General features: G+C 48.8%; 1 protein-coding gene across 2 annotated transcripts in view; it reads right to left on the minus strand.

Moving 5' to 3' along the window:
• Positions 1 to 1,386: 1,386 nt before the first annotated feature.
• SLC25A37 (solute carrier family 25 member 37) overlaps positions 1,387 to 18,468 on the minus strand; it is a 45,571-nt gene continuing 28,489 nt past the window's right edge. Inside the window, exons 2-4 of one of the 2 annotated variants that reach the window (XM_031949658.1) lie at positions 10,960 to 11,188; positions 8,772 to 8,828; positions 1,387 to 5,137 (exon numbers count right to left, since the gene is read on the minus strand). In XM_031949658.1, the coding sequence (XP_031805518.1) occupies positions 4,617 to 5,137; positions 8,772 to 8,828; positions 10,960 to 11,188 (807 nt within the window). In that variant the 3' untranslated portion in view covers positions 1,387 to 4,616. Of the gene's footprint in view, positions 5,138 to 8,771; positions 8,829 to 10,225; positions 10,866 to 10,959; positions 11,189 to 18,468 lie in introns of those variants that run through there. The other variant, XM_023495304.2, reaches the window with a different exon arrangement.

The following is an 18,468-nucleotide window of genomic DNA, read 5'->3' on the forward strand; positions in this document are numbered from 1 at the left end:
TGTTACCTAATACTTATTAGCTAAGTGGTCCTAGGTAAGTAACTCAACCATCTTTGCTTCAGTTCCTCAGCTGTAAAATGGGGACAACAGTACCTACTTCATAGGATGGTGGTGAGGATCAGATGAGATAATACTCACAAAGTTCTTCACAGAGTGCCTGGTACATAATAGGTAGGTGCTTAATAAATGCTTATTCCCTTTCTCCCTCCCTTCTTCCGTTGGGACAGCCATTCCAGTGCCCGACTCTTCCACATCCCAACTTTCTTCCTTTGACCAATCTACCTTCTGCAGCTCTTGAAGAGCCAGACATGGGCAGGCTGGCAGCCTTGGTGGTCAAGGGCCTACCATTGCCTTGGCTCCCTGATCAATGACAGGACCCAAGTCTCTTCCAGCCTAAAAGCCCTGACTCAGTGACCCTCCCAGAGCTCGGCTTTGTCAGGTAAGAAGACCGGACTGTTATCTGAGGCCATTCCAGCTGAGATCAATGAGACTGGACTTTTATTTCTGTGTCTGTATAGAGAGTTAAGGTGTTTCCATGTCTAAAGCAGCAGCATTCGAGCCCTAACTTGGGATGATTTGGGGTCCAGATCCTGCCTTTGCCCCTCCTTGTGTGACCTCAGTGCCCTATAAGAGCTGGTGTGTTTTTTCCTCTGCATTAAAAGGTTAGACCTCTGAGGTCCCACCCAGCTCTGATTCTGGGAGCCTTCTCTCCTCCAGGTCCATTTCCCCATCGGTCAGGTGACCTCAGAAGTCCCATCCAGCCTCAAGGATGAGACCAAGGGCTAGCACTGACATGGCACTGCAGTTGACAAAGCACTTTCCATGTCCCTTCTGATACAACCCAAGTAGACAGTCATCCCTGCTCTCCTACACAAGGAAACTGAAGCAGAGGTGTGCCATCATCCCTCAGCTCATTTAGTTTCCCATAAAGTGTTAGGATTAGATAATCTCTAAATGTCTCATTATGGGAGACAAGTACGGGGAAGGGCACGCCATCTAATCCTGGGTTCCAATACTTGCTACTTGTGTGCCCCGACACCAAATGTGGACCCAGTTTCCTTTTCTGTAAGAACTGAGGTCTCTCCCAGCTACAAATCTCTGCACTGTGATCATTCTTCTGAGCTGATTTCCTTCTTTGTAAAAGAGGGATGAGTTGGATGATCTCACTGGTCTCTCCCCACTTCATAGCTAGAGTACCATACATAACGCTCCACGGCTAGGGTACCATATACATATCCCTCCACGGCTAGGGAACCGTACATCTCCCTCCAGCCTCAGCCTCCTCAAAATCCCAGCCTAACTCATCCACTCGGGGCAGTGCTTCTGCTCCTCACTCAGCCCCCCCTCTCCCCACCCCCCCCCCCCCATCACACAGCACACGACACAGATGTATCAATACTTTATTTTTTCCTCCAGCTCCAGTGATACAACTGTAGCAGCATTTTGAGAAACAAAACATCCCACACACCAATGCACACTCCTTCCCCCCGCCCCCCAATCTGCCCCATTCCTTCTTCAAACAGCAGATTTAACAATCAGAAAAGAGGGTCGGACAATATTTGATACAAACTACAGGCAGCCATCACAATGTTTTAATTTTTAAACAATACTCTTGCTCCCTTAAAAAAAAATTACATTTTGTGTTCTTGCACTTCAGAAGCAGCAAACACATTTGGATTTCACAGGCCAAACAGAATCCAAGTCATGCTTTCCCCTCACCCCCAGTCAAACACAGTGGTCCCGGGCAGGACGGGCAGCCTCCCAGAGGGAAAGCTGGACCCGTGTGGTTTCTAGCATTGTACGATGAAAGTGAGAGATTGAAAAGCGGGCAAGTTAGCCGGCAGTTAAGTTGGAGCTGGGATAGTGAGGAAGAAGAATCAAGTTCTGAAGGTTTATCCTGTCCATTCCAATGACAGAGAGATTGGAAAAGCAGGCAAGTTAGCCGGCAGTTAAGTTGGAATTGGGGTAAGCGGGGAGGAAGAATCAAGTTCTGAAGGTTTATCCTGTCCATTGCAATTGATTTTAGGAAGGTAGAACCCTGGACTTCGCTCCTTCAAACCAGAAATCAAGGCACAGGACAACAGATTTTGCCGAGCATAAGCCCAGGGCCCTCTGTGCTCTTCAAGGTTAAGTGATGGACTTCAGGCCCCAAGAGAAGACAAGATTTCATTTCTGGCTTGGAATTCCCGCATCCAGTAGGCACTTTAGCTGCTTAATGAATCAAGGCAAAGTAAGGTGAGCTCGGGACCTGAAAAGCAAGTCCCTTCCCTAAAGAGCCTCGCCTAGACAAGCGGGCATTCCAGTTTGTAAATACCACTTGAGGCGAAAGTTTGAGGAGGGATAGGAAACAGCTGGAAGGTAGAGGAAGACAAGGGGAAAGGAGGAGGAGGAGGAGGAGAAACTATTTTAGAAAATAAATTAATCCTGGCTCTAGATTGTGCAGATTCTACCCTTCCGCTGCCCACTTCCCCCATGCCCGTGATGCCCAACATGGCATGGGCGAAACACGCCTGGTACAACCCGTCTGATGGCCCAGCCCACGTGAGCTCTGCCAAGGCTGGCACAAGTTATCTGGATCTAACAACAAGGTCACACAGATTGGTCTGAGGGCCCTCTCCCACCTCCATAAATGAATGAATTCCAGACAGATCTAACTGGTTGGCTTCAGAGGAAAAGCCCCTGGCATCACCAAGCCAAGATTGCCATCCCTTGCCTGAAGCCTACTCACACCTCCCTGGCGCTGTTTCTCAAAAAGCCCTAAAAATCAGCCCCACTTCCAGGTCAGAACTCAGAGGCACCCTGGCCAAGGACAAGTGACTGGTGGCCATCTCTGGGGCCCTTTCAGAGTCTCTGCCAGGAGAAATGCCCAGTGCCTGAGACTTACAGGCGCTTGGGCAAGGAGAAGAGGGGCAAATTAGTCTTTTCAGGTCTGGCAGCTAGCAACGGGTTGGAAAAAAACAGGTTTGTATTTTTTTTTTTAAGGAGATTGTCATTCAAGACACACTACAAAACTTAGAAGGGCTCTATCTAAGTCATTTGTAATCTAAGTGCTAAAAAACCATCTCAAAGATCTTGTCCCTCTCTGAAACTCAAATTCTTCCTCATCATCTATGAAGCTGATCCCCCCAAATACACACACACACACACACACACACACAGAGGACACAGACATGCTTTTCTGGCACCTCCTCCTAGGCATGGAAGAGCAGAGATGAGCTTTAGCAAGGTGGTTCTCATCCCTCCTCACAGCGGCTGAAGGATCAAGACCCTAAGAATTACCACAGGGAAAATGATCTGAAAATGAAGGGTCGGGGAGAGAACAAGAAGCTGCTCTGCCCATGTGCCCCACAGCCACACCTCTGTACTAGAAACAATCCACCTCAGCCGGTGGGGAAGAGGAGGATCCTCAGGACACAGGGAAAGGGTCTTGGAGGGCCCTGGTTGGAACTTCAAAAAACAAACACACACACACACACACACACACACACACACACACAAGCCGAACCCCCTCACACCAGTACAAATCTTCCATCTGGAGATATTGGCAGGGGCCGCTCGGCCATGGCCTTCCTTACAGGGAGGGCCTTGAAGGACATGGGAGTCTCCATTGGAAACAGGAGAAGGGAGTGCTTGCTCTCCAGGGGCTTGGAAATAGATTCATCCAACCCTAAAGGCAGTCACAGTCTGTTTCCTCATCTGTAAAAGCAGGGAGACAGCTCAGTCTCTAACACCCCTTCCCAATTTAACGCCCCAAGTCTGTAAAGAAAAAAAATGACAAAGTAGTCATTTTTTTTCCTCTTGGTTACAGATTTTTTTTTTTTTAAAAAAGGTACTTTTTTCCCATTAAGAAAAAAAAAAAGTTCCAAAGTACAAACTCAACATTACATACATTCAAGTGAAACTTCCATGGGGGGCAGAGAGGGTGACTAACCTCTAGGCTTTCAGGCCCCCCCCGGAGGTTGGGTAAAGATGCTTCGGTGCTTAATTATATATCATGATGGGAGAAACTGAGCCCTTTGTTTTATTTTTTAAAAAAGCTTTAAAATCTCAACTGTAATACTATTTGTACACTCTCCCACCCACACACATACACGTACACACACACAAATACAACTCTAAATAGAAAAATAAAGGATAAACATTATCCATCTATTTTTATATTGCGTAATGGACCTTGTATATACATATATTTAATTTGTCTTTGACATCTTAAGTCTCTGAAGTGCAAACTCCCACCTATCCAGACCCCCCCCCCTCGATCTCCCCAATCCTATTCTGTGGATTTCTAGGGAAGAGGAAGTCGCGTTCGTTCCTCTGGCAGGGGAGGCAAAAGGCAAGAAGAGGGAGGGGGAAGGCATTCATCTTTCTTCCACTCAAATCTGTCCCTAATCCCCAGTGCCGCCATTTTGGATCCGCGCCCTGGCGTCGGGTGGGCGCAGAGCCCCCCCTCGAGGCCGGCCACAGGGAGGGGCTTGTCAGTGGCACATACCCTGCAAGAATCACGGAGCTCGTAAATCTTGGTCCCAGGGCGTAGGGGAAAGAGGGCTGCGGCTGGGAGGGGGAATCCTTTCTTTGTTAAATAAGATGCTGGAATTGTTCCCCCACATTCGGTTCCTTTAGTACAGAGTTGTTTTTTCTGTCCGGTGCTTTGTAAGGAAGTACTTGAAAAACTCATAGACTGACCAGGAGATGGCCGTGGAGGGCATCTGGTAAATTATCCGCGCCTGGATACCTTTAAAGTACCCAGCCACGCCACTGAGCTGGTATACCGTCCGGAAGGCGTTGGCCATGCCCGACAGATGTCCGCTCACGTTGGCCAGGGAGAGCGCCATGTTTTCCTGAGTGTTGAGCAGAGTCTTACAGACATCCAGGGGGGTCGTGGCGGCCGCGGCGATGGCTCCGGCCAGCCCCCCCGCAAGGATGTGAGACTGCGGGTTATAGCCCCGGAGGGGGTTCATCTGTTCCTGAAGGAATTCATAGGTAATAAAGTGAATGGATTGGAAGGGGATGTTCATGGTGAGCTGGGTGGTGTAGCTCCGGTAGAAGGCGCCCAAGCCCTCTTTCCTCCACACGGCCCGGATACATCGAAGAGCCGAATGGTGAGGGGAGTTGTACATCTGCATGCGCTGCTTCACCACTGGCAGTAGAGGGTGCCCATGGTCCAGCATCCAGGTGGAGACGGCGGCCAGCCGGGAGGAGGCAGGTCATAAAGAAAAACAGGCAAGTTAGACCCCAGGGACAGGGACGCGGCTCTCAGCGGCCTGGGCCTGGGGCCGGCACCTCCGGATCCGCCCCGGCCCAGGACTTCTTAACCTTTCTCATGTCCCGGACCCCTCGGGCCCCTTCTCGGAATCATGGTTTACAATAAATCCAGGAGATTACAAAGGAAACCAAAGGTTAGTAAAAATAAAAATGTCACTCTCTCCCCACCCCAGTGAAATCCCCAGGTTAAGGAGCCCTGCCTTACCCACCCACCCCCGCCCAAGCTACTTTCATTAACTTAAAGTCTCCTGTAACATGGCCTGATCTCCCCGCTCTCAGAGAAGGCCTGACCAGCTCCTGGAGCTTCCCAGAGGGGGACACAAGGACCCCGACTCCTAATGCTGCTGAGAAGTCTCGTCATTATAACAACCCAAATCTGAAGTGGCTTTTCCCAGGCTCCCCCCAAACTTCCAATCCTTGGAAATAAGCATCATCTTATTGTGACTGTATCAATTAGGACAGTGCCCGACTCGTGGTAGGTGCTTAATAAATGCTTATTGATGAACTACAGGATGATTGTCTCCTAACAGAGTGTTTCAATGGCCTATGAGAATACTCTTAGGTCCAAGTTTAATTAAATATATATATATATTTTTTTTTTAATTTTTTTTTTTTTGCTGAGGCAATTGGGTTAAGTGACTTAGCCCAGAGTCACACAGTTGGGAAGTGTTAAGTGTCTGAGGTTATATTTGAACTCAGGTCCTCCTGACTTCAGGACTGGTGCTCTATCCAAAGCACCCCCTAGCTGCCCCTAAAATACATTCTTTAAGAGGGAGCTGGCTTGGGGAATTAATGAAAGGTCATGCACAAGATCTTAGAGGTCATCTAGGATCACAGCTCTAGAACCAGAAGGGACCTTGCGGATCATCACGCCTATTTTACAAATAAGGAAACTGAAGTACAGAAAGGCTCTCTACAATGCGAGTTCCCTGAAGACAGGAACTGCTCCATTTTTGCCCTCAAAGCCTCCACAGACCCAGATGGGCTCTTAAAGAGTCTGAAGAATGGAACTGTAGACTCTCTAACAAAAGGCTCCGGAACTCACCAACAGGATCAAGCCAGCCCTTTCCTATTATGGATTAGCTCTTTGAGGGCAAGAACCATTTCTCCTTCGATCTTAGCCTCCCCAGGACCCACTAGAGTTGCCTTCTTTTAATAATCTTAATCAAGGCTGAACTGAATCACTCAAATGATATAAGGAAAAATTTCCTAATGTGGAACTTAGAAACTTTCATCCACTAATCTTAATTCTGGACCACTCAATCCCCACACTATGATCCTGTGGCCCAAGCAGAACAAGAGTTACCCCTCTTCCACAAGGCAGCTCTTCAATCGTTAGTCCCCTCTCTTGGAAATAAGGCTTAATTAATTAATTCCAGGCTCCTTCAAGCTGGTTATTAAATATGCAAAAAGGAGACCATGCTTAAACTCAGTGACAGAGAAAAGACCACAAATCTCAAGTTTTTTTCAAAACCAAACCCACAATCTGAGTTCATGTAGCAGCCCAGGTACTAGAAAGGGGGGTGGGCAGGGACACATCCCAAAGTAAAATTAGACAAGGGGAGTTTCCTTAAGGAGCAGTGAGGTCTCTGGGTTGGATAAGATGGCAAGGCAGTGCTGGATTCACAGTTAGAGGGTCCGGGGGCAAATTCTAGCTTGGCCACTCATCCCGTAGCCACATGACTTTAGGCAAATGCTGCATCTCCATGGAACTCTGTTTCTTCCCTTAAAAAGTGAGTCTGACTTCCCTATTAGGTACAATAAGTTTTGATCTTTGATCTTTCCTTTCTGAAACTTTATACAAACAGATTATAAGGAATCTTTACAGGGCTGAGTTTTGTTTTGTTTTGAAAAAAAGACCATCCAATAGCTGATGTTTCTGGAATCAATCTTTCCTGGCCCCAAGGCTGCCCTGCCCGGGTGAAGTTACAGTCCGAGGAGCACTCAGGAAATGCTGTAAGCTCTCTGAGACCATCACCCTGATTCAGACAGCTGATGTTTACAAAATCGGAAGCAGCTGGCTCTTTCTTCCCCATACTCCCCCCCCCCCCCCCCCAAGTCCTTACTCATCATTCTAGCTTTTACTTTACAAATAAAAACAATCAGCTCTTCCAGGGTGTCTCAACCTAGATAGTGGGAGGAAATCCAACTAAAATCAACCCTTTCATTTCCCTGAAACACTGCTGAACACCAAGGCCAACAAGGGAAGGTCTCTCACTGTCCAGGAACAGAGAAACAGGAGGACCTTGGCCTCTAATACCTTTAGGAGACATTCCCTCTGAACCCAAGGTCCACTGGACAACAGAAGTCCGGGAGCCTCTTTTTGCCCCTAATGCTCTTCCAGGGTCAGCAAAGCACAAAGCGGGGTTGGATTCACAAGTCTGTATTCCCAGTGTGACCACTTGCTATCAGGGTGACTTGGGGCTCAGTTTCCCAATCTATAAAGGGGTTGGACTATATGACCGGTCATTAATGCTCTAAATCCAGTGAATCAAAAAAGCAAGGCAGCATGGCTGAATTTGTGTTCAGAAGATCTGGATTTAATTCCCAACCCAGCCCCCTACACCCACACACAACCTCTTTGTATGCTTCTGAACCAGTCTGGCTCTCAGTTTTCTTATCCATATAATGGGAAGAGACTGGATTTGATGACCTCTAAGATCCTTTCTAGGACTCCTATGATTCTATAACTCATTACAGTTGGTACCATCACCAAATAGAGACCAGATCTCTGCATCTTCTAGATTCTTTATAGAGTCTCAGACTAGGGATTCCTAATCTTGTTTCTCATTATGGCCCTCTTCCCCTATCCTATATTGTTAGCAAAATGTTTTTAAAAACCAGTTCCTGGGCCCTAAATTAAGAACCTGTGTGAAAGTTGCCTAGAACTTAAGTGACTTGCCCAGATTATACAGCCAAGAGTCTAGTTTGGAACTCAGGTCCTTTCCATTTCACCATTCAACCAATTCAGGTAACTGAGGTCTGACCACTGACCTTGGAAGAACTTTACCTCCTCCAGAAAGAAGCCCCTTTGGTGTTTCTCAGAATCATAGCCCTGAGAACACAGATGGGATCACATTGAAATAAGAAAAGGGAAGGGAATAAGCATTTATTTAGCACCTATTACTTGTCAGGCACAAACTAAGTGTTTTATCAATAGTTTGATCATTTGATCAACCAAGTGCTTTATGCATATTTTGATCATTTGATCTTCACAACAACTCTGTGAGGTAGGTGGTGGTGAATCCCTGTAACGGATGAGGAAACTGAGGCAGAGCTAGGTGCCTTGGCCAGGATCACACAGCTAGCGAGTGTCTCATGCCCTATTTGAACTCTGGCCTTCCCGCATCACCTACCTGCCTCAGTAATTAACCACCTTATTTTTACTTAAGGATCCCTGCGAGAAAATAAACTTTGGGGTTTGTTCTTGGTCTCCCTTAACTATTCCTCCCTCCAAGCTGTCGGACCTTGCTCCAGTCTCCCCCTTCCCCAGGGTGGGGACACGTTACCTTCAGCTGGATTCATTACAGCATCGTGGAGCAGGGTGGCCATACTCCCCGCTATTCCTGCAAAAAAAACTCCAGAAAGTTAGCCTCCCAAAGTAAACGGCTTGGGGCTCAGTCCCTGGGGACCTCAAGCTAAGCCTCTCAAGGCCTGGCTTTTTAAGATGAAGGAAAAAAAAAAAAAGGCAAAACCACTTACCATCAGGTGACCGACTTTTTTTTTTTTATCCCCAAAGACCCCAAGCAAGGGCAGAAATGGGAAGGGGGAAGGATCTGTCAGGGTGGGGGAAGGGCGGGGGCTCAGCCAATTCCGGTCCTCTCAAGGGATCTCTGGGGAGGACCTAAGGCCAGAGAGCCCTCAGAACCCCACCCTCAGCAGCCCCCTCACCTTCCGTGGATCTCCCTCACTGCCCTCTCAAATCTTAATAATTCAATCTATCCCATTCAATAATTCAATTCCTTCGTCCCAGTCGGGATGGAGCCCATCGGAGAGGGGGGTGGTGGGAAGGCAAGGCAGAGAGGAAAATGAAAAGAAGGGGGGTCTTGAAGGACAATTCCTGGGTGGCCATAACTGAGAAATGGGCCCAGAAGCTACCTCAGGAAATGCTAGCGATACTATGGAATCCACGCCATGTGGAATAGCGAGGCCAGAAAACCAGGTGTGGCTCCCAGGAAAACGAGTCTACACCATCCCACAAAGCCATCACCCCGGAAGTAAAAACCAGAGCCCAAGCCCCCTCCTCTCCTAACTCACCCTCCCATTTCAAGCCGGCGGGGAAGCGGAACTTTACAGTAGGCAGCAGAAGCGCCGGTTGGGTTAGATATCAGAGGATCTGGGTACAGATCCTCATTGGAGGGAGGGCCTTCATTTCTCAGAGCCTCAGTTTCCCCAGGTGTAAAGTGACGGGACCGGACCAAGATATGACCTTGAAGGTCTAATGAGGCTCTAAGTCTTTGTTCTCACAGAATTGAAATGCAATGGGGCTAGGCTGGGACCGGGATAATTGAAATCAGCTACTGATTACCCCTCCCACCAGGAATCCTGCCCGGGGGCGGGGCCTGAGCGGTCTTATTTTGCCACGTAATGGGCATTGCCACTGCAGAATGGGAGGGGGGCTGGGCAGTGAGGTCCGTTCTCCAGCCCTGCACCGGGAGGGGGAGGAGGAGGAGCCGAAGTCATCAAAAACCTAAATCGAGACGACTCGTAGGTGGCCAGAACTGAGAAGAGGTCCCAGAAGGCATCACGGGAAATAGAACACGCGAGTGACGCGGTGTGGCGAGGTCTGCTTTGGGGGGAGGAAAAGGGGGGGGGGGGCGGAAAAAAAGCTGTCACATCTCAGCTAAGCTCGGAAAAGCCGGTGTGGCTCCCAGGAAAGCGGGTCTACACCATCCCCACCACGCCGCCACCACCCCTGAAGCAAAAACCAGAGCCCAAGGCCCCGCCTCCTCTCCTAACTCACCCTCCCGTTTCCAGCCCACGCGGAACGTTACAGAAGAGCCGTCTAGGAACTCACAAAACCCTGTCTCCACCCCCCTTCTCCTCCAAAAGTAAACTACTCCATCCCTTGCTCCCAGAATGCTGCGTTCTCAGACAAGCCGCAGGGGCGGGAGGGGCCCCTCGTGGAGCTCCGCTCTGGAGAATACGCCTCGGGTCAGTCATTGACACTTCTTGCCAGATCTCGGAAAGCCTCAGCTTTCTGTCGCCGATGCTGCCGCTGGGCCAAAGGTCTTTTTATTTTTTTTTTTAAACATAGTCTGAGAGAGGCTGTTCAGAGAGCGCGTTCTCGTGCCCGCGTTCACGTTTGCTTCCTACTTAAGGTCTGCTCAATAAAGGTCTATTACAAAGAGTCTGAGTGTTAAAGCAAAGATCAAAAAAAAAAAAAAAAAAAAAAAAAGACCAAAAACCAAAAAAGCACAAAAAACAACCGAGCGCACCCCTCGCCCTTGGGTGGCAAGTTCCCCACAGTTCGGAAAAACGGACTTTCTATATCTATCTCTAAATCTACTCCTCCATAGATCTAGAGATAGATATGGGCAGGGCTACTGTTCGTTATTCACAAGCAATCAGGCCGCAGACTGGGTGTTAGCTCGCTGGGTCACCCGGGGGGGAAAAGCCCCAAGGAAGCAGAGAGGGGAGGGGCTGCTGGAGAACAGAACAGAGCAGCGAGGCTCCAGACAAACGCTTTCAAAATACCATTGGCCAGGTGGCTGTTTCCTCGGCGGTTGAGGACCTCATTGAAAGTCCTTTTCATGTTTTCGTAGCAGCCAAAATACATGGCGTGGGCCGGCCCCGCCCCCATCACCATCACGTTGAGACCTCGCAGGGGTCTCCAGAAGCCTTCAGTCCGGATGATTTTCTTGAGGGCGCCGAAGACGCTGGTGTAGCGGGCTTTGGGATCTGGATGCAGGCTCTGCATTCTGGTCTGCGTGGAGAGGGAGAGAGCAGAGTAGGAGTGAGTGACCCTGGGCAGACACCTGGAGGAGAGACGAATGGTCAGAGCCCGGCCCCTCAGGTAAAAGACCGAGAGAGGGAAACGCGGAGTCCCACCCCCTTCATTTAAAAGATGGCCAAAGGGAAAGAGGGTCAATCCCACCCCCTTCATTTAAGAGATGGCCAATGGGAAAGAGGGTCAATCCCACCCCCTTCATTTAAGAGATGGCCAATGGGAAAGAGGGTCAATCCCACCCCCTTCATTTAAGAGATGGCCAATGGGAAAGAGGGTCAATCCCACGCCCCTCATTTAAAAGATGGCCAATGGGAAAGAGTCCATCCCACTCCCCTCCTTTAAAAGATGGCCAATGGGAAAGAAGGTCAATTCCACTCCCCTCATTTAAGAGATGGCCAAAGGGAAAGAGAGTCAATCCCACTCCCCTCATTTAAAAGATAGCGAAAGAGAAATACAGAGAAAAGGTCAATCTCATCCCTCTCATTTAAATGACGGTGAAAGGGAAGTGCGGAGAAGGGGTCAATCCCATCTCCCTCTTTAAAAGATGGCAAAAAAGAAGAGCAGACAAAGGGTCAATCCCACTCCTTTCATTTAAAAAATGGCGAAAGGGAACTGCAGAGAAAGGGTCAATCCCATCCCCCTCATTTAAAAGATGGCGAGAAGAAGTGCAAAGAGGGGTTGGTCACAGAGGCTCTCCAAATAACTGTGATCCTCCCAGCTCCGAGGAAGCCCAGATATGAAGGAGCTGCCTCGGCCACACTGGGACTCCCCCTCCCCCCTTACAAAGGGCCAGACGCAGAATAAGTGCTTATTAAATGTCAAGTGACTAAGAGTGAGGGATTAAAGAGCAGCTGTTCTCAACCGATCCTATGTCCCTTTGGGGCTTAGAAACGAGGTCCTAGGAATAGTCTACCTCAATAAAACTAGCTCTTCTGGAGGAGCAGGACCCATCTCCAATTCTTTAGGTCCCTAGCGACTCAACCAGGAAAAGGCTCTTTGTCTGCGGAATTGAGTTCACTTAGATGCATGTGACATTAAAGATTTGACAAACCCTGGAGGACAGGCTGCTCAGTTGAGGAGAAAGGCCAAGGGGATGTTTATGACAGTCATGGTGTAGGGCGCCATACTGTACAGAATGCAAGACCTGAGTTCAAATTCTGCTTTAAACACTTACTAGAACTGGTATGGAGAGATTAAACCTCTGCTTGCCTCAGAACAGCTCAGAAGCTGTCGTGAAAATCAAAGTTGTAAAATGCTTGGCAAACCTTCAAGTATCATGCATATATGCCAGTGGGCATCATTACTATCATGGAGGCAAGAGGTGGATTGCCCACGTCTCCCACCGGCAACCACACAACACCGAGAGATCTGCAGAAGCCAGAATGCTGAGTGCATCTCCCACCAGTGGATATCCAGGACAGGGACAAAAGAAATAAATATGGATTAAGAGTCTTCTCTACATTGGATCAAAGTTGGAGAGTCCCCACATCCTGGGGTAACGATTCACACTGAAGATGTGGCAGTGATGGTCAAGAAGCTGAGCTTCCCTGGCCCCTCTGGATCACCCAATGGAAAATGGGTCCCCAAGAACTTCCACCCAGACACAATCACCCAGTGGAAAATGGGTCCCCAAGAATTTCCATCCAGACAGAATCACTCAATGGAAAATGGTTCCCCAAGAACTTCCACCCAAACACAATCACCCAATGGAAAATGGCCCCCAAAGAACTTTCACCCAAAGGAAAATGGCTCCCCAAGAACTTCCACCCAGACACAATCACCCAATGGAAAATGGATCTCCAAGAACTTCCATCCAGACAGAATCACCCAATGGAAAATGGATCCCCAAGAACTTCCACCCAGACACAATCAACCCAATGGAAAATGGGTCCCCAAGAACTTCCACCCAGACACAATCAACCCAATGGAAAATGGGTCCCCAAGAACTTCTACCCAGACACAATCACCCAATGGAAAATAGGTCTCCAAGAATTTCCATCCAGACAGAATCATTCAATGGAAAATGGTTCCCCAAGAACTTCCAACCAGACACAATCACCCAATGGAAAATGGCTCCTCAAGAACTTCCATCCAAACAATCATCCCTCCTGTTACTTTTGTCCCCTGGGGCCTGTCACCGAGGAGGCACTTATGTATCCCCCTCTATATCCTAAGGAAAAATAATAATTATATGCTTCGTTTCCACCACACCAAGAGGCAGCAAGGCTTTGCATAAGGGGGTTACACCCAGGTCAGCCGGGCAGACTGCCAGAGGCTGACAAAACAGGTCATAAATTATCCCGGGAGGAGGAAATGTCATTCTCCCCATTTTTGAGAGGAGAAAGAAAACCTTAGTTTCTGATTCTGAAATGGCTGGAGTGGGTGGGGGACACTGGGCAGGCCCCTTCGCTAACTCTTCGAGAGGTTCTAAGTTGTCAAGGAGGTGCCCTGTCACCGGACTCCCACCTGTCAATGAAACCCTACCTTCTCCCCTCAGACGATCAGACTGTGCTCACAGTGGGTCCAGGCTCACACAGATCATTACATGCCGAGAGCTGTGATGTGAACGTGGGTCACTCTGGTTCCCAGAATTCACTGCTCTTTCTGTTAGGCCAGACTGTCTCTCCATTCAAACAGCACCCACAGAAAACTGGGCAGAGAAAAAAAGCTAAGGAATTCCAGAACTGCAGAATAAGGGACCCACCTCTTAAAACAACCTAGTGGCCAACCCTGTAATTGCTCATCCAGCCTCTGTGGGGACCCCCAGAGATGGGGAGAAGCCCATTTTACTTTTCAATGCCTCAGTCTCTCAGAGGGGTTCTCCTCTTGCACCTTGCTGGTCTTGCCCTTGGTTCTGGATGCAATGCCGGCTTCCTCTTATGACTGGATCTCCAGAGCCCTCACTCCTTTGTCCATTGGGTCCCACATACTTCCTGACACGGACCTCGCAAGTGACCAAGGCTGGGTCTGGCTGCAGCTCCCTCCCCCCACCCATTAACATTCCACTCAGCCATCTTATCTTGAAGTCTCCATGGCCCAGGAGGCCTCGGGCCTCTCTCAAGGCCGTTCTGGACCCCAGACTAAACAAAGGGCCTGGTAAAAAGTTACTGAGGCAGCAAGAGAATTCAGTCTTGCTGCAGAGAAACGATGATGATGATAAGTGATCATAATAATGAGAGTTAACATTTATACAGTGCCTACTGTGTACCAGGCCCTGTGCTAATAAACATGTTACAATTATTCTCCTTTGGTCCTCACAACGCTGGGAAGTCGGTGCTATTACTGTCATCCCTATTTTTACAGATGGGGAAACTCAAGCAAGCAGATTGCATAGCTAGTAAGGATCCTCAAACTTTTCCAAGAGTTTAAGTTTACCAGTGAGTTACCAAGACCCTCCTATGTCCAGAGCACTGCCCTCAGTATTTAAGAAGAGCTAGTTTGGCTTATTGGGGAGAGAAGGTCCACCTAACAAGCCTCCCAGTCCTTCCAGTTTTAAAGTTGGAAAGGGGGTCCCTATTAATTTTTTAATTCAGCCCCATCTGAAAAGCAATCAGGTGTCTCCCGACATGTCTGGCAGTTCTCTGAGAGTAGGTAGGGCAAGCCAGATCCCATTTCTCTGGATTTCCCAGAGCTACTTACAGCTGCTTGTGCAGATAGCCCCACTGTCTAGATTCCCCCTATGACCCCTGCTCAGCGCTCACGCTTTTCTGAGTCCCAAGCAGAAGGTCGGCTTTCTCTGCCAGCTATCCACAAAGGCCTATGTGTGGGTGCCGGAAAGGAAAGGGGGTAGCTGCTAAGTCACCTTTCCACAAGAAGAGTCGCCAGCTCTTTGAAGCAGACAGTAAGGTTCTCCTGTCCCGGCAAGGGAAGCCCATGGCTCCAAGCCTGGCAAAGGAGGGCTCTCTACCCAACTGTTGCTTGCCGGCGCTTGCTTGGCTAGCCCATCACTCAGGATATTTCCTGGCGGTGAAGAGAAAACTGAGCCAGCTACCCAGGAAGACTATAGAAGTCTCAGCACCCAGAGCTGGCAGTGATGGGGGCCATTGCTAGCTAGACCAGGCATGCCAGGTGGGGCTGGAGAGAAGGGGGAGAGATGGGCACCAATCCCTCCTGACATCATCCCCTGGGTCAGTTACAAATCTTGCCTTTGTTCCCACTAAAGAAGCTGTTCTCAGCTGAAAGGTGGGATATATAAGGTTGAATGGGAGAAGGGAGGTGGAGAGGAAGGAAGGAAGGAAGGAAGGGGGAGAAAGCAAGAGCAAAAGAGAGAAAAAAGGACAAAAGTGGAGAGGAAGGAAGGGGGAGAAAGCAAGAATAAAGAAGAGAAAAAAGGACAAAGGTGGAGAGGAAGGAAGGGGGAGAAAGCAAGAGCAAAGCAGAAAAAAAAAGAACAAAGGTGGAGAGGAAGGAAGGGGGAGAAAGCAAGAATAAAGAGAAAAAAGGACAAAGGTGGAGAAGAAGGAAGAAAGGGGGAGAGAATGAATAGAAACCATCCATTTCAACCTGAGCCCACATAAGAAAAAAAAAAAAAAAGACATGTTCCAATGTATTTCCCCAAACAGAGAAAACCCCAGAAATACACTTGAATACACCTTTTAGCCTGGCTATTTTAAGGAAGTCCCCAACTTTAAGAAACGGAGTCACTACAAGCTTCCCAGAGTTGAACTAGAAAGGGAAACCAAGCTATCTCCAGGGCTGGAAGGCTCTCCCTCCTCCCCTCTGACCAGTGACCTTTGGGGCTTCCTTTATGTCCCAACAAAAAGCCCAGCCCCAGGGGAGCCTCCCCCAATTCTTCTTAAGTCCAGGATAAGTCTTCTTAAGTCCTCCGTGAATCATTTCCCATTCATCCTGTCCAGAACTTGCTTCATGCTGGTTTATTTGTTCTCTCTTTCTATCCCTCTCCCCCAATTAGATTAAAAGCTCCTGATGGACAGGAAGGCAGGACAGTTATTACCGGCATCGGAGGTGAGGAAATCCGGGACTAGAGGGGAAATCGGTCCTACTAGAACCCAAGTCCAGATCACTATCACTGCCACTACCTGGCGGTCTGCAAGTGGCCGAAGGATGGCCGGCAACTAGAATAACAGAGCTACAAGGGAAGGGCATTCGAGGCCTCAGGGAACAAGGAGACCCAGAACCAGGAGGTCAGGACACCAAGGGCACAAGAGGATGATGGAGGAGCAGGAGAAGCCCTGCTAGGCCATACCAGAGAGGAAGGGAAGGGGGGAGAAAGGAGAGGCACAGAGAGCATCTATTAAGCACCTTCTGTGTGCCAGGTTCTGAGCTAAGCATGAGAACCAAATATGAGCCCAAAAGACAGTCTGCTCTCAAGGGACTACATTCAAATGGGGGAAGACAACCACAAAGAGGGAGCCAGGATGTGGAGGAGGAAGAAGACCTTCCCAGAGAGAAAGCTGCTCGGGAAGATGGAGAGCCATGAATGAAGTGAACATGAAGACCAATTTCTTTTCTTCCTTCCTCCCTCCCTCCCTCTCTTCCTTCCTCTCTCCTTTCCTTTCTTCCCTCCTCCCTCCTCATTCCCTTCCTTCCTTTTCTTTCTCTTTCTCTCTCGCCTTTCATTTTCTTTCTCCTTGTTTCTTGCTTACCTATTTAGTTTCTTTTTTTTCTCCTTTTCTCTCCTTCCTCTCTCCCTTTTCTCCTTTCTTCTCTTTTCCCCTTCCTCCAGGGGCCAGGGGTCAGGAACTCACCAATCAGAGAAAAGGGTCAAAGGGTAAAGCATCTCCAATCCCACATCACAAAAAGCCCTGAATGTCAGCCAAGAAGAAGCCCTGCCCTTCTCCCCTAGGCAGTTCTGTTCCAGCAACCTAGCAGCAGCTAGCTGGCTCTCGGAGTCCCAGAAAAACCCTTCTCCCAATGCAGCATCACTGGGAGTCTGTCTGGAGCCTGGAGTGGACGCTTTACTATTGGAACATGACAGGCTTTCTCAGCCCAGCGGACAGTGGTTGTGGGTGGGCCGGGGACCTGAGTCCTACGGCCCCTCCGCCTCCTCGCTGGGGCCAGATGATTTCAGAGAGAAAAGGGTGACCCCTCAAATCCTCCTGAGCCCAGCCTGTTGGGAGGCTGCCAGAAGGCATTCTGGGGAGGCCAGAGTTCTGGACGTGGCTCTAGACAGACTGGGAAGCCTGATCCTCGCTAGCCCTCTGACTGGAGGAGAGTCACCTACGCTCCCCCATCTGTAAAATGCAGAAGACCCGAGTTCAAATCCCACTTCCAACACAACTTGTATATCTAAGGCAAGTTCCAGAGGCCTCAGTTTCCTTCTCCGTAAAATAAGGGGGAGAAGTTTAGCTTAGACTGTCTTCTGAGGTCCCTGCCTTTGGTCCCAACAAACTGCCTGGGGAGAGGTGGGGGAGTGGCCTCCAGGGAGCTGGGAGGCACCAACTTAAATTGATAAAAAGGAATTTGCTACAGCTGAGGCTGCTGGGTAATGGAAAAAGCCAGAGCAGGAAAGATCAAAGTTCAAATCTCACCTCAAATACTTATCCTGGGTAAGTTGTTCATTTCTCTTGGCCTCAGTTTCCCCACTGGTCAAATGGAGAGAATAGCACCTACTTCATAAGGCTGTTGTGATGAATGAATGAGAATAAATACCAAGGATGTTTCCAAACCTCAAAGTGCTCTATAAACGCTGGCTACCATCATCATCATCATCATCATCATCATCATCATCATCATCATCATTGTCATCTCAATGACATCACAGATTTGCCCCCCCCCCAAATAATCTGGAGACTAAGAGCGGCTCCAATGGATGGCAACCGCTCCTTATCACCTCCCCTCATCAGCAGACTCAAAGCCCAAAGGATCCTGGGCTGGATTACTCTGATTACTCAGACATGATAAATCTTTCAAAACACAAACATACTGAAAAGGTATTTTAATTGAGATAAGGAAAAGAGTCGGTCCCTTAAGGGAATTCCCAGATGAAGAAACTTCCTCCCCTGGCCAAGGGCTCCCTGGCACCCAGGCTGAGGAAGCTGGGCAAGGAAGACCCGCATGCGATGCCAGCTGCCAAAGGTCACCCAGACAGTGGCAAGCAGGGGCCTTCTCTGGCCTCCCCGAGGCTCTGCTCACAATGCTTCCCTTTGATTTAGACAACAATAACCACCACAGTAAATGCTGTGATAATACACAATTATAGTACCATATATAACTGTGTTTCCTTTTATATGTGTGTATACAGTATATGTGTATATATAAGTGTGCAAGCAAACACACACCCTCACAGACACACA

This window comes from Sarcophilus harrisii, chromosome 2 (assembly GCF_902635505.1).
Source record: "Sarcophilus harrisii chromosome 2, mSarHar1.11, whole genome shotgun sequence".
Taxonomy (NCBI): domain Eukaryota; kingdom Metazoa; phylum Chordata; class Mammalia; order Dasyuromorphia; family Dasyuridae; genus Sarcophilus; species Sarcophilus harrisii.